This window comes from Tiliqua scincoides, chromosome 3 (assembly GCF_035046505.1).
Source record: "Tiliqua scincoides isolate rTilSci1 chromosome 3, rTilSci1.hap2, whole genome shotgun sequence".
Classification (NCBI taxonomy): Eukaryota; Metazoa; Chordata; class Lepidosauria; order Squamata; family Scincidae; genus Tiliqua; species Tiliqua scincoides.
Genome location: NC_089823.1, coordinates 77,973,393 through 77,993,648, shown reverse-complemented (window position 1 = coordinate 77,993,648; position 20,256 = coordinate 77,973,393). Strand labels below are relative to the sequence as shown.

Genomic DNA, 20,256 nt, shown 5'->3' with positions numbered 1-20,256 from the left:
GGAAATCTCTTCCTACTTGAAGGCAAATCTCTTCCTACTTGAAGGTAGTTCGCAAGTAGAACATATGCTTTACTTATAGAAGGCCGCCAGGTACAATTCCTGCCATCTCCAGGTAGGGCTGGGTACAAGCCCTAACACCACTGCCAGCTGGGGTAGGCAATACTGAGATCTATTAATGACCTGACACAGTATGGGCAGTGTTGATGCTGAGTTGCTGCAGCCTTGGGTTGAAGAGCCTTCTATTGCCCCCCCCCATGGTGCCTCCCAAAAATGCAATAATTACTACCCTTGCCACCCGTACTGGGGACTCATGGGTTGATCCAGCCTGGTGGAAACTCTGCTGGGTGTGTGCCCTCAACCAGTGACTTACTGGCCTGACCCTGAAACTGCCTTGTGAGTGTAAGATAGTTAGTGATGCAATAAGGCCAGAGGTAACATCACTGTATGCTTCCAGTTCACGTGTATTCTGCCACTTGTGATGACTGCACACTTGTTTATTTCTATGCTCATACCCACAATGTAACACCAACGTGATACCAGTCACACAACAACACAGATAACTGCTGCCTCCTTAGACAACAGAAGAAAATTCACCACACGTACCTGCTCCTGAAGAAAGAGATCGTTTGCTATGTGCACTATCCGATCAACGTGAATTATACCCCCAATGCTGTTCACCTCTATATCCGATAACAGTGTGAGTACTAGGATGGCCTCCACCAGCAGTTGCCTGTATTCAGGCTGGGGTACATGGTTCAGCACAGACTCCACGTGAACAGCAAACTTGATTTCACAAGCTGTCATCTGCAATGGTGAGGTTGGTACCCAAAGGGAAAAACAAAACAGACAAGAGTCCGATTTTCATGCCAATACATGGATGGAGAAAACATAACACTTGGTGATCGCAATGAAAGCTATTACTGTATAAACATTAAATGCTGCATCACCTCATACAAATCAATGGTTGGCACGTAGGAGACTTATAACAAAGTTCAAATATGTGCAAAGTTGGCCCATTAAGCATCACAATGAACCCCCAGAGGTGTGCATCTTGATGACATGTCCTAGAAATCCAGACAGTGGGCACCGGATTACACCCCCATGGCACCCTATCCCATTCCAAAAGCAGGCATCAATCAAAGGATGCCTTCAGAGCTTTGTGTTGTGTGTATTGCCCAGCAGATGGTTATTTCTCAGGGAAAAGTGAATCCTTCCCCTTGGAAATGGGAACCCCTCTTTGCAAAGGTGGTCCCAAGAGGTTGGCAATTCTTACACCACAGACTCAGACACAATTCAGGGTTCAAATCCAACAGTTTTCACAAGGAGAAAATGTTATTGCCCTCACTGCTATGATAGGGTTTGGGTGGGTTTTAGGTCACTCCGTGTTCACTCATAATGTAGACGTCACTGAAGATCCTACCTGTGTTGCTTCAGTAGCACAAGAAATCTTGCAGCAGCTTTAAACCACACTTTTTTCTCTTCAGAAACTGAAGCTCTGCAGAAAGTGGTTCAGCCTTCAGTATGAGCTCCTTCCTTGTAGGCCAAGGTTTTCCACGCTACCTTGGAACATGGGAAGGAGCTGTGATGCCCCCACAATGCCAAAGCATTAAGAAGGGGGGACAAATGTTCGTACAAAGAAGTGTAGAAAAGGGCAGCAAGCAATGCGCAGGGAGAGGACTTTAATTGACTTGTGGGATTTCTGTTTACAAAGAGCAAAATAAAACCCCAAAACAAAATACTACAGAGAGTTCTTTTTTGACAGAGCATAACCTCTGGCTGCCAGGAGATGTGTTCCTCCAAAGAGCTATCTCAGCATTGCAAGCAAGGCAGAGGCAGCCTAATTTGCACTGGCAAAAATGTTCAGATGTCACCCGGAATCATTTGGCCTCAAGAGATCTTGTGCTTATTAAGTTTGATTCATATTAAGCAACAAAATGGGATATTGCCAAGTTCTGACAGGCCTGTTAAAAGGATTTAAGTTTTTCTAAGCCTCTCCTGATAGTGAAAACAATTTATCATCTCCACACAAATCACATTATAAAAGACAGAAAAGATGCCAGAGGACATTTTATCACTTTGTGTCAAGAAGAAAAGTGATTTTCATTTTTTGCAGTGAAAAGGTCTGCACTGAACACTGCTTCTATTTCTTGTTGGCTCAAAAAGGAATTGACAAAAGTCACACTCTTTCCATTAAATTAATCCAAAACCTGGTTCTCTCTATATCTTCATAGCCACAGATAACTGTAGTCGCTCCTCACTGAAGGTGAAACTCAATTAGGCCCTCTTCTCACATTCTCATGGCATGAGAGCTGTGGAAGCACAGCGCCTTCTTGGACCGTGAACATATGACCACGCATAGGCTGCAACCTTAGGCACACTTATGAGGGAGTAAGCTCCACCAAAGAAAGTGCACCTTACTTCTGATTACACATAAATAGGATTGTACTGTTTTAGTCCTTCATATAGTTCTCAGAAACGTAGTGAATCATTCAGATATTTATAATTATTTATAGTACTAAGGACTCTACCACTTCAGAATATGCTTAAGGTAATATTTCCATAGAAGAGGTCACATTCAGTCCAGCACTCAAGAGTCTGTGGTTGACGCTTGCCAGATGTCTCTAAAGTAATCTTTGATCACTTTAGAGACATCTTGTCTCTTTGATCTAAAGACACTTGTCTTTGATCTAAAGACAATGCTTCTGCCATCATGGGATGGTGAACTTCTCATGGCATCAGGCACATGACTCTTTCCCCTCTCTAAACATTTGAGTTGGAAGAGGGATGATGGTTGAACAAGGTATTCTTCCTGTAGTCTTTGAACATTTCCAACAAGAATTGGAGTAAGTAGAGGACTTGAGAGGAAGGAGCAAAAGCAAGGGGCTTGTTAAGCCAGTTTCTCTTCCATATTAAGAGTATAGGGAGCTTATGTTTTACTTGACAATTTTCACTAAAATAGCATCAACAAACTCGTCACCTGCAAAAGAAATAGTTTCTGGGTCACAGTCTCTTCTGACTGTCTCCTAGCTACACAGTAAAGTATTCCTGTGAGCCACCATGTTAGTGGTTATGGCTCAGGCAGAGAACTGTGACATAGCCAAAAATGAACCTGCCAAAATCACTGCCTGTAATGAAGTCTTCTGAAAGACTTCTTCATCTCTTTAGGGAAGTCCATGTCCACAGTTAAAATCTGTCCAACCACAGATGCTGAGGACGCCTCATTCATTTTTAGAGTTGCCTCAACCCACTTATCACAAGGCTGTTTTGGAAAGCCGCCATTGCCTGAAATTATCAAAACAGAGATGCCTCTGAAACATCAATAAAAGAAGATTTACATTGCTTCCAACTCCTGAAGTAAGGTATAAAATTTAGTAGCCTGGCAGGTCATGGCCCTGTTCCCCAAGGATTCATCCATTTAGCTTTGTCCGCTTTATCAAACACATCTGAAAATCATAATCTGACAGATATTGAGGCTTAGAATTTATTTTTGTCAGAACCATCTCCTTTGGTACCTCTTATCTGAGAAACCTAAGGATGTAGGGAGAAATCATGTCAGATGTTTATGACTTTCATTCCTGGACTGGAAAGAGAAGAGGCATGGAAGAACATCAATTGCCATGGAGCTCTGGCATAGCTGCTTAGATCCATTTCAGCCATGGGAAAGTAAAGAGGGATGCAGTGATGCACAACAAAGTTGCTGAAACTAAAAAATACTCAGAAGTGGTGATGGAGATCTAACCTCGCCTACTGAGAATGGCAAGACCCAGACCCTTGCTCAGATGGGGCAGGCAGCCACGGACCTCCGCAGCCCCGCGCCCAGGGCAAGGCTCTGCAATGGCGTCCCCGTGGGCTAGCGCCACCCCCCCCACAGAAATCTGCCCCCTCTATTCACCAGAGGCTCACGGAGCCTCACGTGTCCTCTGCCCACATCGGGGAAGGCTCTGGGAGCTTCCCTGACACCATAAACTGTGCTTCCAGTTTTCTAGAAGCACAGTTTCCGCCCCCATTGGGAGCCTCAGAGAGGCTTCCACAGAGTCCTAGCGGCTGGAGCCTGGAGTTTTTGCCCCATCCCGGTCTATGGCAGGTACGCAACTGGGGACAGGGAGACAGATGGAGAAAAAGTGCTGCCAAGCAAGCTAGCAGATTTGGACTGATCTAGAATCCTGATCCTCTAACATATTAATTGGAAGATTCAGTGCAGTCCCGTATGAAGCACGGCTTTGCCCGTATGAAGCACGGCTTTGTAACAGCAAGACAGTAGAGTGCCTGACCCATATACTGTTGTATTGCAATTTATATATTTGCTTACTCCACCTAGACCCAATTCTCTCTAAATTTCCAGGACATCCTGATAAATTCATTCTACAAAATTTGCTGAATGGAGTTGATGAATCGCATATTACCCAATTAGCAATTTTTATAAAACTGGTAATACAGTGCAGAGAGCAGAGCTCTTCCGCCATTTAATCAGTTGGTATAAACTAATGCAAATCCAGTGTTGTAAGATTTATTAACATAGATAATACTAATCCATGATGATGCCTCTGTCAAGTAAAAAAAAAAATCTATCATTTTGACCTTCTCCAATCAAATGGGCATAATGCTTATGTAACCTTTTTGTATTATTTATTACTTTTGTTTGTATATCTTATTTGCCAATAAAGGTGAAAAAAAGAATCCTGATCACTGCAAAGCAGGCAGGGCTGGCTCTAGTGGCCTGGAGGAGCCCCTCGGAAGATGTAGTAATTTGCAAGCTGACTCTGCTTGTGACCAAAGGCAGCACCAATCCCAGAAACAATGGCTGCCACAGAATGTGGCAGCCACATAGTTCTAAAGCTCTGTGAGTAAGGCAACAATTGCCTTTTCCATTTTCCACATGACAAAAATAGGAAAATAAATCATGCCTCTAAAATTAGAAAGCCCCATTAAGCTGTAATTATGAACACTTGGCAAGACCAGAGCTGTTAACATACTCAGTGCCTAATGCTAATAATAGCTTTCCCCCTCTTTTCATTGTACCTGGGAAACAGTGCACAAATGAAACTAATGCCAAAGGGCTAGCTGACAAAATGTACAAAAAGTGGATCATGATTTGCATGCAACAAGGACCCAGGTTTGGGGGGGGGGGAAATAAGTCTAAAGATCTTCGTTTAAGAAATCTTATCAGAACAGTAACTAAAATTCAGGAAGCACTATCCTCAGCACATGACACAGGGATGCAGGATTTAAAACATAAACATTTGCAGCAGTAGTGTTTTCTACACATTGTGTTCTGAAGTCAAATTGTCAATGTAAAGACCCCAAGGAGGAAATGCAAGGCCTTACAAACAACAGCATTTGTTGATCAAATACAATACTTTTTTTCACTTTACAAGACAAAAGAAAAGGCGGAAGGAGCTACAGGGCAAAATGGCTCAGATCTGAAATGCAAAACCTAACACACTCATTAACAGCAGAAATATGCCTGGTCATTACATGTATACAAAAGGGCCATGCTATGCATACTTAAGTGGGAGTAACTATTCCTGAGTAAACAGGTAGGGTTGGATTTATATATGTTAAATCATTTTTTATTCATAGCACCACATTATTTCTGCAGTTGCTTTAGTCAAAGAATTTCTAAAAATAAAGCTTGCATTTTACTGCACCTGCAAAAATTAATCCCAAAAGGTATAATTTTATTCATTTTGCATTCAGTCCACCCATCACTAAATCCAGTGACAGAATACACATTGATTTCAAGAGGTTTGAAAAGTCGCCTCCAGTCCTTCCAGTGCATCTCATTTTCTGCCACCTAGATAATAGCAATTCCTATCATAGGCACCTAAAAAAATTACTACTGAAGCTTAAGCATACCTGGAAGTTACAGTTCTGCACCCCTAATTAAAAAATATAAAAGATGGTGAGCTTTTGGTTACCTGGCAATGATGCAAATGCAAAGATACTGTCTTCTTTGCTATGTTTTCCAATCAGAGTTCTAGTAACAAATGAGAGTTCTGAGATTGATCAGACAAATTTAACCCTGCTTCAAACCAAATCATTTATTCAACCTACCTCCCTTGTTGTTGAAGAAGGAAGGACGTAACCATCAATAGAGAGACCATGGCACTGAAACAAATACAACATAAAGTTTAAAATGTACTAAATGTGATTAAAATGCATCAAAATTTTAAATGAATTTACTATAGGAACTTGGCAGGAGACCTCAAAGTAAATAGCAAATTCATTATGAAAACAGCTTGAGCCTCATTATTTGCGTGGGTTCCGTTCCAAGCACTCACGTGGATGGCAAAAAACGCACTATAGCAAATCCATTTTTAAAAATTTTCTTTGCTCTGGTGATTTAAAAACAGCCTTGCTGACCTTTGTGATGTAAGATAAGAGTCATTAAGAAGACAATCCATCAATCAGTCCTCCTCCAAGCGCTTACAAAGGTGCTTCACTCAGCCCCTCCCTTCACCAATGCAAAATGATCACCTTTCTTTCACATGCTCAGGGGGAAGGGAGGGGTCGCCTGGAGAGAGAAGAATTGATGGATTGTCAGCCAACTGCCCTCTCTCTCTCTCTCTCTCTCTCTCATTAAGGAGGCTATTGTTAAAGGACTGTTCAGTTTTTTAAACTGATTTTAAAAGGGATGCATTTTTCCCCTTCTCTAGGGATCAGCACATTCCTTCTCATTTGCAGGGGCCATTCGTGTTGAGTCAAATCCGTGTATAAAAAATCCGTGTATAAATAGGCTGGACCTGTATGCAATGCTGTACTGAAGAACATAAAGGGAGGACCACCAATTCAAAAGTATTTGTTTGGCTGTGGGAAAGAGGCAGTCGCACTGGTGCAGTGACTCAGATACACAAGTGGAATACATGTGGGAAAGGCCTTTTCCATGCATTCTCTATGACAAGGGCAACCAAATGCCAGCTTACTAGTCAGATCCAACTGTCCACAACATGAATGTATCTGCTTCTTACAGGGCCTCCAAGATTTTAATCAAAGGGTGGTAAAAAGCAGGCAGATATTCTTATTATAAGAATAAGCAGTCAATTAAATACACAGGAATTAGACTGACAACAGCATTCCTTTAAAATAGACAAATTTTTTCAGGCAGGGCAACATGAAGAGTCAAATGAAATGACATTAGTCATCTTGTATCTAGAAGTTAAGTGCTCAAGCTCAGTTCAGTATAAAATTGGCTTGTTGTTATACTTAGCAGAATTACCTAAAACAACTCTTCTGTATTTTGCTTTTAATTGGCACTAATTGGCAAGATGCTATCTGATTTCCCCTTAAAAAGAAATGCTGTTGTTAGTACAGTACTACACAATTATAATTCCATTAATAGTATATGAATGGGTTTCAAATGAGATCCTATTATATTGATTTTGTATCTTTCCAACTTTGCTAATGTTGTTCAATCTTTGTATATAAAAATGTACAAAAATGATTTGCTTTTCAAGTTTTTTAAAAATGTTACCAATAAAGGGTATAAAGTAACAACAGCTGAACTTCCTAGGCTTGATTTGGAATGGAGTACACTAGCTGGAATTTTCAAAAAAATTATAGACAACCTATTTTATAGCAAACCTACTGTGAAATTCAGACCCCATTAAGGTTCCAGTATCATTATTAGGCATGTCCCACTAGACTCTGTCCATGTTAACCCCCAAGTCTTTTCCTGCTGCCTCCTTCCCTTCTCACAAAACTTAATTGATGACCAAGGCAACAGCGATAATTATGCCTTGTGAGATACTTCCCTGCAAGGCTTCAATTTAATCCCTGGTACCCCAAATGCTCAACTGGGAGCTCGGACCATGAAATAATATAGTTCTTCAGGTTGCCTGAGTATTTAGCATTGATAGGTGCTTGGAAATTACATTTCCCAGGTCTCCTTGCATAAGACTGAAGGTCTCCCTGTTTCCAGAGAAGTGGAAAGGAAAGCAGGTGACTGCAGTAATGGGGATGCAATAGAACATAAAAACAGCCCCAATGGATAAGGCCATAGGCCCATCTAGTCCAGCTTCCTGTATCTCACAGCGGCCCACCAAATGCCCCAGGGAGCACACCAGATAACAAGAGACCTGCATCCTGGTGCCCTCCCTTGCATCTGGCATTCTGACATAGCCCATTTCTAAAATCAGAAGGTTGCACATACGCATCATGGCTTGTAACCCGTAATGGATTTTTCCTCCAGAAACTTGTCCAATCTCCTTTTAAAGGCATCCAGGCCAGATGCCATCACCACATCCTGTGGCAAGGAGTTCCAAAGACCAATCACACACTGAGTAAAGAAATATTTTCTTTTGTCTGTCCTAACTCTCCCAACACTCAATTTTAGTGGATGTCCCTTGGTTCGGGTGTTATGTGAGAGTGTAAAGAGCATCTCTCTATCCACTTTATCTTTCTCATGCATAATTTTGTATGTCTCAATCATGTCCCCCCTCAGGCGTCTCTTTTCTAGGCTGAAGAGGCCCAAACGCCGCAGCCTTTCCTCATAAGGAAGGCTCCCCAGCCCAGTAATCATCTTAGTCGCTCTCTTTTGCACCTTTTCCATTTCCACTATGTCTTTTTTGAGGTGCGGCGACCAGAACTGGATCCAGGTGTGTACTTCAGATGTGGCCTTACCATCGATCTGTACGACAGCATTATAATATTAGCCGTTTTGTTCTCAATACTTTTTCTAATGATCCCAAAGTTCGCCCTTTGGAAGTCAATTATTAACCTAGGGTGCAATCCTAACCCCTTATGTCAGTGCTTTCCAGCACTGGCATAGCGGTGTCAGTGGGACATGCACTGCATCCTGCAGATGGATGTCACTCATGGAGGCCTCCTCAAAATAAGGGAATATTTGTTCTCTTACCTTGCAGTTGAATTGCCCTTGTCAGTGCTGGAAAGCACTGACATAAGGGGTTAAGCTTGTGCCCTTAATTATTTAACTTATTTGTTGGATTGTGCCCCCATAGGGTTGTCCCACACAACTGTGATATTTGTGTGAACAGTGATATTACAGGACTAGTTCCCAGGCTTATCATTAAGCTACATAGCAATGCAGCTCAAAGCTAAGCTCTGTACAGTTTTGAGCTAGGTAACCCAGAAGTTCAGGGAAGGCATATGCCATCATTGCAGAGCATCTGGAGATAGCATTGTGATGCCACGTAGCTATAGAAGGAGACCATGCTGAGTGCATGGTTCCCTTACAGGGAACATAGCCAGTCACACTGATGTTCCCATGGCACTCTGTCAGGAGGGAAATTGCTGAGCAGGTGGGAAAGACACCCTGTCTAAGGTCCAGAGAGGGAGAACTGTAGGACCAGCATGAACCCTGCATAGCCCAACATATTGTGAATATGTGAAAGAATAAAATTTGTATAGTCTGATTTGTCCTTAACTATGTTTACAAGGAAACAAATTATTTAAAAAAGAATCCTCTTCCATGGGAGCATACTTTTGGGAAAAGAATTAGCATGCCAAAGATATAACACTCAGCCAGGAATGAAGACAGGGTTCCAATGCATAGGAATTAACACACTTACAGAAGTAATGTGGGACACTTTCCACAATGCTGTCAAAGTCAAACCTGTCTACATTCTAATCAGGTCAGGTATAATCTGAAATATCACAATTCACCTTAAAAGTCAAATTTATCAGAAAACACGCAGCATTCTCTCACTTCTATTGCTTCTAAGTTACCTTCTGAAGGATCTTCCACACTTTTGGGTAGAACCCAACAGGGACTCTGTTAATGGCACCATCAAGCCGCCTCCTGCGGAGCCACTGCCCTTGTCGATCACCCCAGCTGATATAATGTCCACCAGACCCTGTGGGAGATGATGTACTAGTAGGAGAAGATGGACTACTGCATCTCTGCAAATAAAAGACACACACACAAATGTCGTAACAAAAATTCAGATGCCAACCCCCAGGAACACATATTTTAAGCCCCACAGGGGAAAGTCACTTGGGACAACTACTCAAGTGCAAAGAAGCAATGAAAGCATTACATTCCTTTTACTACTTCTTCAATTCCCTTCCTAAAGTTGCTTTGCTGGGGAGGGGGGCACAAAAAAAAAAAGCTTCAGGAATTTCTTGTGTGTATTTGCCTGGAAAATACTCCATCCAAAACTAAGTTTCACTAAAATGGTAGGATTTGGTTACTGACTATGATGGTCACTGGTTACAAAACACCTGTGATACAGGGCTGCTTCCTTTCCCCACAGTTATGTTCACATTTTCTTAATGTGTCAGTCTGAAAATAACATTGGCAAAAATACCATTCAATTATAATGAAAACAGAATCAAGTTCTCCTTGGAATGATTCAAAGCATACAACCTGATGGAAAATAGCAACTTGGGGAGGCAACATATACATAAATCACAAGTTACTTTTCAATAAAGGATGTTTTCACTTAAAAATCTTACATAAATGTTATCCAATTAATTTTTTTGATCAGCATGAAAATGTCACTTCATGTGCCAGAGACTCACAATCCATTTTCACTATGGAAACCATTTGAACTTGACATTCAGGTGTGTTTGAATGCCTACCTGTTCCTACTTAATGATGCAGATTTTCTACATGGATCCACTACTGGCTTTAATATAGCTCATAGTTACGCTGGTGAAGTACCACAGAATTCAGTGGCATGTAAGGCAATATACATGTGACCAGGCACAAACCTTGAGAGTCAATGAAAGATAAAAATGGTTCTTTTTTATTATTACACTTTCCAGCTGCTAATTGGTAGGTAACAAACAGCCTCACAGGCAAGGGACTGCTGTACTAATGATGCTGACTGAAAGACCCTGGAAACAGAACAGGGGCCAAAATTTGGATGCTGCTCACTAAAGGAAAAAGCTGTCTGTACAAACACTTTTGCTTTCTCATAACCAATTGGAACATTACTTTCGTCAATATTCTTTTCCCTCTTCCTTCTAACTAAACTTCTAGCATTTTACTGCTCATATATAGAAATCTTGTTTAACGTAAAACAGACATCTCCTACAATAAGTGTGCTAATGAATTTCCAACAGGAATTAATTGAAGTAACTCCTTTTATTAACTGAATTCAACATTATTACCCACAATTCAATTAATTTTCTATGTACTACTACACTATTTGAGCCTTTTAGAAAATTATTCTATCAGTTTTAGCTAATCAATCTTGAACTAATTTACATCCAAATGACATCTTACATATTCCAAATGCAGTAATTCCATCAAAACAAAAAGTAAAACTATCAAAGCCAATAAATTTATTCAGTTAAAGTATCTTCACCATAAATCTCCTCTCAATATCTACCAATACAGTTCCTTGCCTAATTGTACCAATTAGCACACATTAACAATCTATGACAATTATTTGTGAAGTCTATAATATATTCAATTACTTATATCAAGTATACCAACTACCATTCTTTCAATATGGATGCACATTAAATTCACTTTCCCCAGACAATTCAACACAGAACTCAGTATGTAATTTACTGTACATCAAACCACAGTGACAAGGAAAAAATTCTTAAAGTGGTCTGCTACAATTTCATTATCAGTTTGCCACTGCTTAACTTGGTTTAGAAATTCCTGCTGAATATCATTGAATCGCTATTTGTTGATATTGTCAGACAAAGAAATGACAACACCAGAACCACAAAGAGGACAGACAGAAAACAATTTTTCATTGACAGTCTTTCCTCAGGCCTCTGCTGAAGGGCATCACAAAAGGCACTTTTGATAGGGTTCCTCATCACAATGCACATATCTTCTTAACAATACCACCAATGTACCATGTTCATACAAGAAGGGCATTCTTCATGGCTGCTCCATAGTTTTGAAATTGTCTTCTTCAGGAGTTAAGCCAAAACTTGAGCATCTTCTGGAAGGTGGGTATATATAAGAATATTTTTTTTGGACTGTAATATGATGCCAAGATTAAAGTAGGTGGTGAGGAAGGTTAATGAATCAATTATTTGCTGCAATTTCTTTCTTTAATGGTTTACTGTAAAACAGACAAATTTATAAATGGCTCTGACCCCTACAGGGATACAGGATATCAAATGAAATCAATAATAAAGAACCTTTTCTTTGCTTACTAAATTCCAGAAATGTAGTGCCTTCCATAATAGGTTTCTACCTAGGGTTTCCAGACATTACCAATGAAAACAAGCAAGCAAAGAAAGCAGCTTGGGTAGATACTAATGTGAAATTTAGCCACTAATTATATTGTTAAGAGTACGATCCAAGTTAACTAAAGCATCCTTTGGACAACTTTGACCCATATATACACATATACATACACAAAACAAACAAACACAGTATTTATAGGAGTATTATCAGTTCAATTTTAAAAAACCAAGCAGGCTTTCCAGAACATAACAAAATAACACTTAATGATTCAAGTATCTCTTATATAAATACAAGCAGTGCCAACTGCTGAATTACTTCATGTAGTTGTACCTTTAACATGCATTTGACCAGCTCAGCAGTTAATTACTTAATCTCTATACTCTGACAAGCTTCACCTGTTGATTTTTGCATATCAATTCTAAGCCCCACCCACTAACTTCACAAAGCCTTCCTTTTGAATGAAATACTCTTCTCCCATTTATCCAATATTAAAGCCCCTTATAAGAAAAACTCCACTGCACAAATAAGCATATTTTCAATTCCGAACAACTGTAATACATCAAAATACATCAAAAGTGCAATTCATTAAAATGTCTGGCACAGCACAGTAGCAGAGTAGAAATGGTCAAAGAAATGTTGGGCTTTTTACATGTTAAGGCAGCAAGACTGTGCGGCAGGCACTGCAGCAAACAAAGCAACCAGATGCAAAGGAAACATAGCTCCTGTGCTCTAACAGTTGTACAGGCGCACCCCCTTATCCACGAGGGTTTCGTTCTGGAACACCCCACTGATAGCTGAGACCGTGGATATGGGTGAACACTTGTCCCCCACGGTCCGGAGGGGCTTCTGAGCTCAGCAGAGGTCAAGGAAGCAGTCCCCAGCCTCTGCTGGGCTCATACTCAAATGTGCGACTTCCGGGTTCTCTGTGAAACCAGAAATCATGTGTTTTCAATCTGAGATCAATCTGAGCCTGGCAGAGGCTGGGGACTGAGGGCTTCGGCCTTTGCTGAGCACTGCAGACCCTCCAGTATTGAGGGGCACTTTGGAGGGGCCACTTGCAGGAGCCCTGGACCCAATCCACAGATAACTGAATCTGTGGATACGTGAGCCCCCCAGTACCTATGCTACATGCAATAAAATGGTCTTTTTTCTACACAATTATTACAGAAGAAGGCCTGTCCCTTCTGCATCTTAGATGAAAATGAGAATTATGGTCTGAACATAACAGCTCTGCAATGCCCTGTAGAGTGAAGGCAGAATGGTTGCTTTGAAAGCTTTTGGCAGCTGTTGAAACTCACTACCAGTGTAGTTTGCCTTCCTGTACAGCAATTATTGGAAAGACAAAGAGCATTAATTCAGCACTAGTTCTAGAGTCACACACTTTTTTAAACACAAGCTCAGGTTCAAATCTGCACCATATAAAACCATGACCAAACTGCTCTGGGTTAGTCCGTTTACCCTTGGCGCTTGGTTATCAGTGTCATGTTGTCAAAGAATCTGCCACATGTCAGGTGAAAACGGAGGTAAAAATATGCACTAGAACAATGGTTCTCAAACTGGAGGGTCGTGACCCACCAGTTTGTGTAAAGGGGTGGGGAAGGGGCAAGGGCAGTGACTCTGTCTGCTGTCCAGAGGGGGCAGGATGCTGTCCAGAAGGAGTCAAGTTATGACCCAGTGAATCTGACCTTTCTACCTGTTCTCTCTGTGATCCGTGTAGTGTGTGGCCCTAACCCTTTATCCTTCCCTTCTCCTCTGAGCACTTCCTCTTGTCCTCTAACCACAAGCCTGTTAAGATGTGAACACCAGGGCTCTGATGCCCAGGCCATCTTGAGCACAAGGCATGCAGGGCGAGGCAGCTCCAGGGCCTTGCTATCTCTAAGTAATAGCTGAACCTCTGATCCTATTCAGATGCTGTAAATATACACTCAATGGAACTGTAAGTAAATAACTTATTTTTTGCAACTTTAACAAGCCATTGCCTCTTTAGCAGTCAGCCGGGTGAGGGAGGTTCCCTGGGGTGATACCCAAAAGGGAGGTCCGCTGCTTAAGCTACTCTGCTTCCTCCCCAAAGAGGAAACTATTTTTAATTTCCTCCAACAATCCCCAGGATCACATTGCTAAGGGGGGTTATTTCACTTACTGTCACTAAGTTAGGGCTGCTGGAGGCTCCAAGAGCTGTGGGGAGCCCTGAGGCTTTTAGAATCTTCAGAAAAGCGGGCATAAAGCATGCAACCAACACAAATGCAACAGAAATGTGAACACAAACAGGAAGTGCTTTGCACTTGCTTTTCTGAAAATTCTAAAAGCCTTGGAGAGCCCTGCTGAGGGTTATGTAAAGTTCCTCCACCTCCTGGAGCCTCCAGCAGCCCTAAGTGACAGTAAGTGAAATCACCCCCCCTCACCCCCCTTAGCGACACAATCCTGGAGACCACATTGCTGCCCTCGCCACTCCCCTGCAAAGATTTACTTAGGGAGTAAGTTTTCCTAAAAGTTTGAGAACCACTGCGCTAGAATCTATGGATGCCAAATAAGATAGATTTGTGAACTGTACTCTACATTTCTAGTATCACCCAGAATATTAAGTGGAATTTGGATTGCTGTAGATCCAATTCCAAAGCCAGTGGATCTGAAATGTACAACATCTTATGAAAGACCTATAAAGCAGAGCAAGTGAGAACCTCTTTTTTTACATGCACTGCAGAATGCTTAAAAAAATCCAATTACTGGTCTATATTAATTTTTAAGTTAAGGCAAAATGAGAGGGGGGAAAAGAGCTTTCCTCTTGTAAGATTAAAACAGCCTACAAAATGTCTATTTGCATTGCAGAGGACCTGGTTGTTCAGTGACTCAGGCTGTATTCCATTCAGCAAGGCTGACATTTAGTCACACTACAATTCAGTGGAAGTGCCAATGCTGAAGCTATTAATGTACCTCTGCTGTGCTGTTCTCTCTTCTGTGCCTACAGTGATAAGCTCTGCTTAACCAGATTCGCTTTCCATTAATAAATCATTGCCAGTGAATTATGGGCCTGGATAATGAGTGTGAAACGTGTGTAAAGCCGCAGAGCCTTCACACAGCCATTTAGCAGGCGAGTCCCCGTCAAAATAAATGGAACATGGCATATTTGTGAGATTTCATGCCAAACTCAGCACAGTGTGCAGAATGCCAACATCCTTATTAAAAGACCAATTCTCTAACCTACAAGATTGGCAGAGAACATTCTAACAACATGTTATCAGTTTCCCCTCAAGGCTTAGGAACTGAAAAGTGAGTTGATGGGGAAAGTATCAGATAGTTTAATAGTACAAATGGGTTCCAACAGCCAGCTGACACAGAAAGTTATGTTGCTCCCTTGTTAGAACTGATAGACCTTAAAGTTCCCACATCTTCATTCAGCTGTTCTTAGCTGGATTGTCCTAAGATACTGCCGTTTCTAGTTTCTTCTCACTAGCTGCGCCTGTGGCCTTCAGGGCTAGGTGTGTGGCTTAATCCATTCCAATATCCCTCATGCTTTTATTATCTTTGGATTCTGCCCAGAGAGTCTCCCCATCAAGTCTTTTCCTGGTGTGGAGCAAGCCAATCGAGAGACATTTTCCTCCTGTTCTCATCTGGTTTATGCAATGAAACTGACTGCCAGTAGATCCAGGACTGACAAAAGAAGGCACACAATACATAACTGAAATTCTATCATCATTTGAATGGTGATAGAAATGAAGCATTTCATTTAAGATCTTGGCTGGTTCTGATGACAATTTAAGACCCATTCCGGGTCAGACCAAGTGCTCATCTAGTCTGGTATCTTGTTTGCAGCAGTGGCTAGCCAGATCCCTCTGGGTAATCCACAAGAAGAGCATAATAACAACAGTCTTCCCTCATTGTTTGCCTCCCAGCCTCTGAAATTTAACAATTGCACTCTAAACCTGGTCCATCCACCAGGGCTAATACCCATTGATAGTTCTGCCCTCCATACATTTCTCTAATCCCATTTTAAAGCCTGTGTCTGTCACCATTCAAATGTAATCAAGTCATTGTGTGAGAAAGCGCCTTCTTTTGTCCGTCCTGATCTACTGAAACACTTCACTTGAGTCATGATCACAGCTGGCTCTGATGACAATGTAAGAGCTGTACTGTATCAAACCAAGTGCCCATCACACAAAAGGAACACTTCACATTTTCTCACTTATTCACTTTCCATTCCATTGCATTTTGGAATTCTCCAGTTTTGCTTCAAGTGGGCTCACTTAAAACTTGCACATACTTATTTCAATAAAATGAAGCCATCAGGTTTTTGACAATTGACAAGGCACACCATGCTGCCAGCTGCTCACACTCCCATTGGCCCTACTAATAAATGATCTTCCCCCAAATTCCTGTGGCATACCTGTGGACCACTCACGGCACACTAGTGTGCCACAGCACAGTGGTTGAAAATGGCTGGTCTACATACTAGCACGTACAATGTGGAATATTTTTTTTTATCTTTTAAATAGACAGCTGTCGTGTTTTTGTACAACTTAGGGCATAACGCTAACCAGGTCTACTCAGAAGTAAGTCCTATTTTGTTCAGTGGAGCTTACTCTCAGGAAAGTGTGGTTGGGTTGCAGCCTTATATTGTTAGACGCAACCCAAAAATACAAAGTCTTTAATACACAAGTTCTAAGCATATGCCTGTCCCTACCACAAGGAAGAGAAAGAGATTTTAAGGTTTCTGAATCAGGGATTACCATTGACCTGGAAGAGTGCATGCTGCTGGATGTGGAATGGCCCCCATAGAAGAACTACAAAACAGAAATACAAGACAATGAAAATCAGTAAAATCAAAACCAAATGGAAATGAAATAAAATGACAAGCATGAAAAACGAACCCAAAAACATAAATTCACGTAAGCCCTCATTTGTTGTAACCTGCTAGGAATCATGTCTCCTTGCTGCCATTTTGCTGACATGGGGTAAGACATTCCCAGTCTTTTATGAAAATTTCAAGAAATTCCCAGATTGGCATCCATGTTGACACTACAGCTAGAAGATGAGTGTTGGCCTTCAAATAGCAGGAGACAATTATGAAAGTCAAATGAGGGACATACAAGAATAGCTTTTGATACACAGAGCACATTAGGGTGAATGTATGATATTTTCTACACAGCATGCACCATAATCACTTGTGTGCCATGAAGTTGCATGCAAGCAAGATGCCAAACAGTTACAATGTTCCCTTCAGAACATTCCAAGTCAACATTCCTAAACAATTTATGAATTCTTCTATGCTTAGCTTTAACCGTGATATTTGGGACGAGTTTTCAAATGCAACGTACTAAAAGCACAGATGCATATACTCCAGTTTCTGGATGTTATATCAGGCAGAACTCCGATATTATGGTGAATGGTGTACAAAGAGATTTGTACACCATTAAAAAATGGTGTACTAGAGAGATTAAAGAGATTAAAGGATATTTTTAAAAAATGCTAGAGTCACCATTATGGTAACAATGGGTAGGATCCCAACTACTGTTTCTGATGTCAAAAGTCCCCTTCACGAACCATTCACAAGGCAAACAGTCCTTGCACGAGTGAAACATGTCTTCTGTTCAGGGAGAAAGCTTCTGTTCATGGTGGGAACTTCTGATGGTGGAAACATAAGACAGGATGTGACTCAATGTTGACAGGATGTGACTCAATGTTGACAGGATGTGACTCAATGTTGGGTTACAAGATTAGAAGTCCTTCCCAAGATGCTTCTTTGTCCCCTTTCACTTCCTCAGAATCTTAAAAGAGTGGGTTCTTCCACATGCATCTCTATCAGCCATACACACAGAACACTTCCTTCTTGCAGTTTCAGATTAACGTTTTATTTAGAGCAAAGCTGTCCATTCTATCATTGTGATATTTGTCTAGGGTGCTATCCCACCGAGTAGCCAGCTGCAGAATGCCACTGGACAACATAGTGGCTGGACAAATGGGCACGCTTGGATGTGGGAAATCCCTGGTTAAAGTCTCAGAAAGCTATGAAAATCACAGGGTCACATGGGGACATAGTCTTTGACAGAGTTATTGTGAATCCAAAATGCAGTTCTGTGTTCCCTGGAGGAAGAGCATAATTCATATAGAATACAGAATAGCCACAGTTTCATCCAAGGCTAGTCAACTATTTTCTCGGGTCTGTGGTGCAACTATTAAAGGGGTTGTTGTTAGGCTAACATTGCTTGTGTCCTCAACAATGTTCAATGAGGGGGTAGTTTGACTTCAAACCATTTCTGCCCAATGTTGCAGATATGCAACAGGAAATAAATGTGTACACACCGGTGGGCTGGGCACAAATGGGTTAAAGAGAAGTACCAAGAAGAAGGGCCATAGGAGGGTGGACAGAATTGGGCGTGCTATATATAGTATTTATACTAAATATTATCATTGGTTTCTATATTAATGTAATATAAGAATTTAAGACATGAAATGAATCCACTCAAAACTCTACATTACCCCTGATTACGTCAGTCTTTATAAAAGGAGGGAGGACAAGAAGATAAACACAATCTTATTCTCTTGACTATTCCAGATTTAAACATACAAAATGCATCAATCCTGCTGAATTTAAATGGGAATTACTGATGTACTTAGGTTTATGATCACTCCCTCTACAGAATTTTATAGTATTAATGCAGCTATTATGGCAGCCATGTTAATGGTGACCTCTAGTGGGCAAGTTATAGGTTCCAGGGAATGCAGTGAAAGTGGATTTTCCATTAAAGGAACCGAAGACAGATAGTTGCAGAGGGATTATAGTATTATAATGGTGTATAATAATGCAGTGCACCTTTTTCATTTTGAGCAAAACACTTAAGGTATTTTTGGTATGTTTAAAATGTATCACATTTGTAGAAGATGTGATCACATATAAACAAAAAGGTATCAACCATTCAGTATTATAAGAAAAATACATTTATATAGGGTTTATCAACAGGATCACTTATAATTTCTGTATAACTGCTTAACTTCACTCTATTGTAATAAACTCAATTTGTAACCACGCCAAAGTGAAATTGCTTTAGCCAATCAGCAGAGTGTTTCTTACTTCTCCTTCTCACCTGACCATGCAAACATTAGCTACAACAGGGTTAAACTTTACAGCAAGCATTTACTGCTTAAGGGCCATTTCATATATTATGCAGAGGGAAATCCAGCTTTGACACTGAATGAACACTCAGTAGGGAACTGTGACTAATCACAGCCCCCTGACAAATGTCATCTGTTTCTGACATTCACATGTTTCATTTTTAATGTATATATTTATAACACATTGTGTGTGATATAGTCCTGGGAATGGGCTACTAGAATGAGTAAGATGTTCTCTCACACTAAAACTGTGATGCTAAACTGCTAATTTTTTTTTTTTTTAATCCACAATGTGAGATTATTGATTCAGGAGAACCGACTTGTATTAGTAACCTTGGAAACAACCCTGGAACCCATGCTAGTGAGAGAAAGCACACCAAAGAAAACCTCACACATTTATCATATTAGTAATTCTCTACTTGAAGACTTTAAAAATTCAAATTGTGTATGTGGGTGTGCATGCATGGACTGGCATTTATGCATTATCTAATTAAAAACATGCAGACAACTACATATGGACAGGAGCAATTTTCATGTCACCTGCTCACTACTACTTAGTCTCCCATGTCTCTAGAATAAAAAAAAAATTACATAAGCATGTTCAACAATTTTGTATTACGGATGCTGAAAATAACAACAGAATCAAATGCTAGGTTATCTTGGATTATTATTTTCTCCTCTGCATACCAGCAACTCAAGCAATAAAGGTCTCATATAGGCAAGGCATGTGAGTTACTGCTTCCAACACAGACAAATATTACCAGTACCCTACTTTTGCACATTATTTGTTAGGGGTATGAGATGGGGTAGGTGTTCTGGACACTTAAAAAACAGAAGTTCAGATAAAAGTCACTTGCATGCACCTAAAGAGTTTTTATAAACACCCAAGAAACACACTGTTGATCTTCCCTTATGGATATAGCCCCTCCTGCTGCATCAGAAGCTGCTCTGGAAAGTCTCTCAGCATCCAGGAGCAGTTTTTTGGGAGGCACAAGGGCTGTGGTAGGAAGCGGGACTAAAAATCCCTCAGT

General features: G+C 40.8%; 1 protein-coding gene across 3 annotated transcripts in view; it reads right to left on the bottom strand.

Annotated features, from left to right (window-relative positions):
* Nucleotides 1–20,256, bottom strand: part of PHKA2 (phosphorylase kinase regulatory subunit alpha 2) — an 83,682-nt gene that overhangs the window by 7,830 nt on the left and 55,596 nt on the right. Inside the window, exons 29-33 of one of the 3 annotated variants that reach the window (XM_066622135.1) lie at nt 19,766–19,795; nt 16,843–16,896; nt 9,685–9,858; nt 6,055–6,108; nt 604–804 (exon numbers count right to left, since the gene is read on the bottom strand). In XM_066622135.1, the coding sequence (XP_066478232.1) occupies nt 604–804; nt 6,055–6,108; nt 9,685–9,858; nt 16,843–16,896; nt 19,766–19,795 (513 nt within the window). Of the gene's footprint in view, nt 1–603; nt 805–6,054; nt 6,109–9,684; nt 9,859–16,842; nt 16,897–19,765; nt 19,796–20,256 lie in introns of those variants that run through there. The other 2 variants (XM_066622136.1, XR_010794155.1) reach the window with 2 other exon arrangements.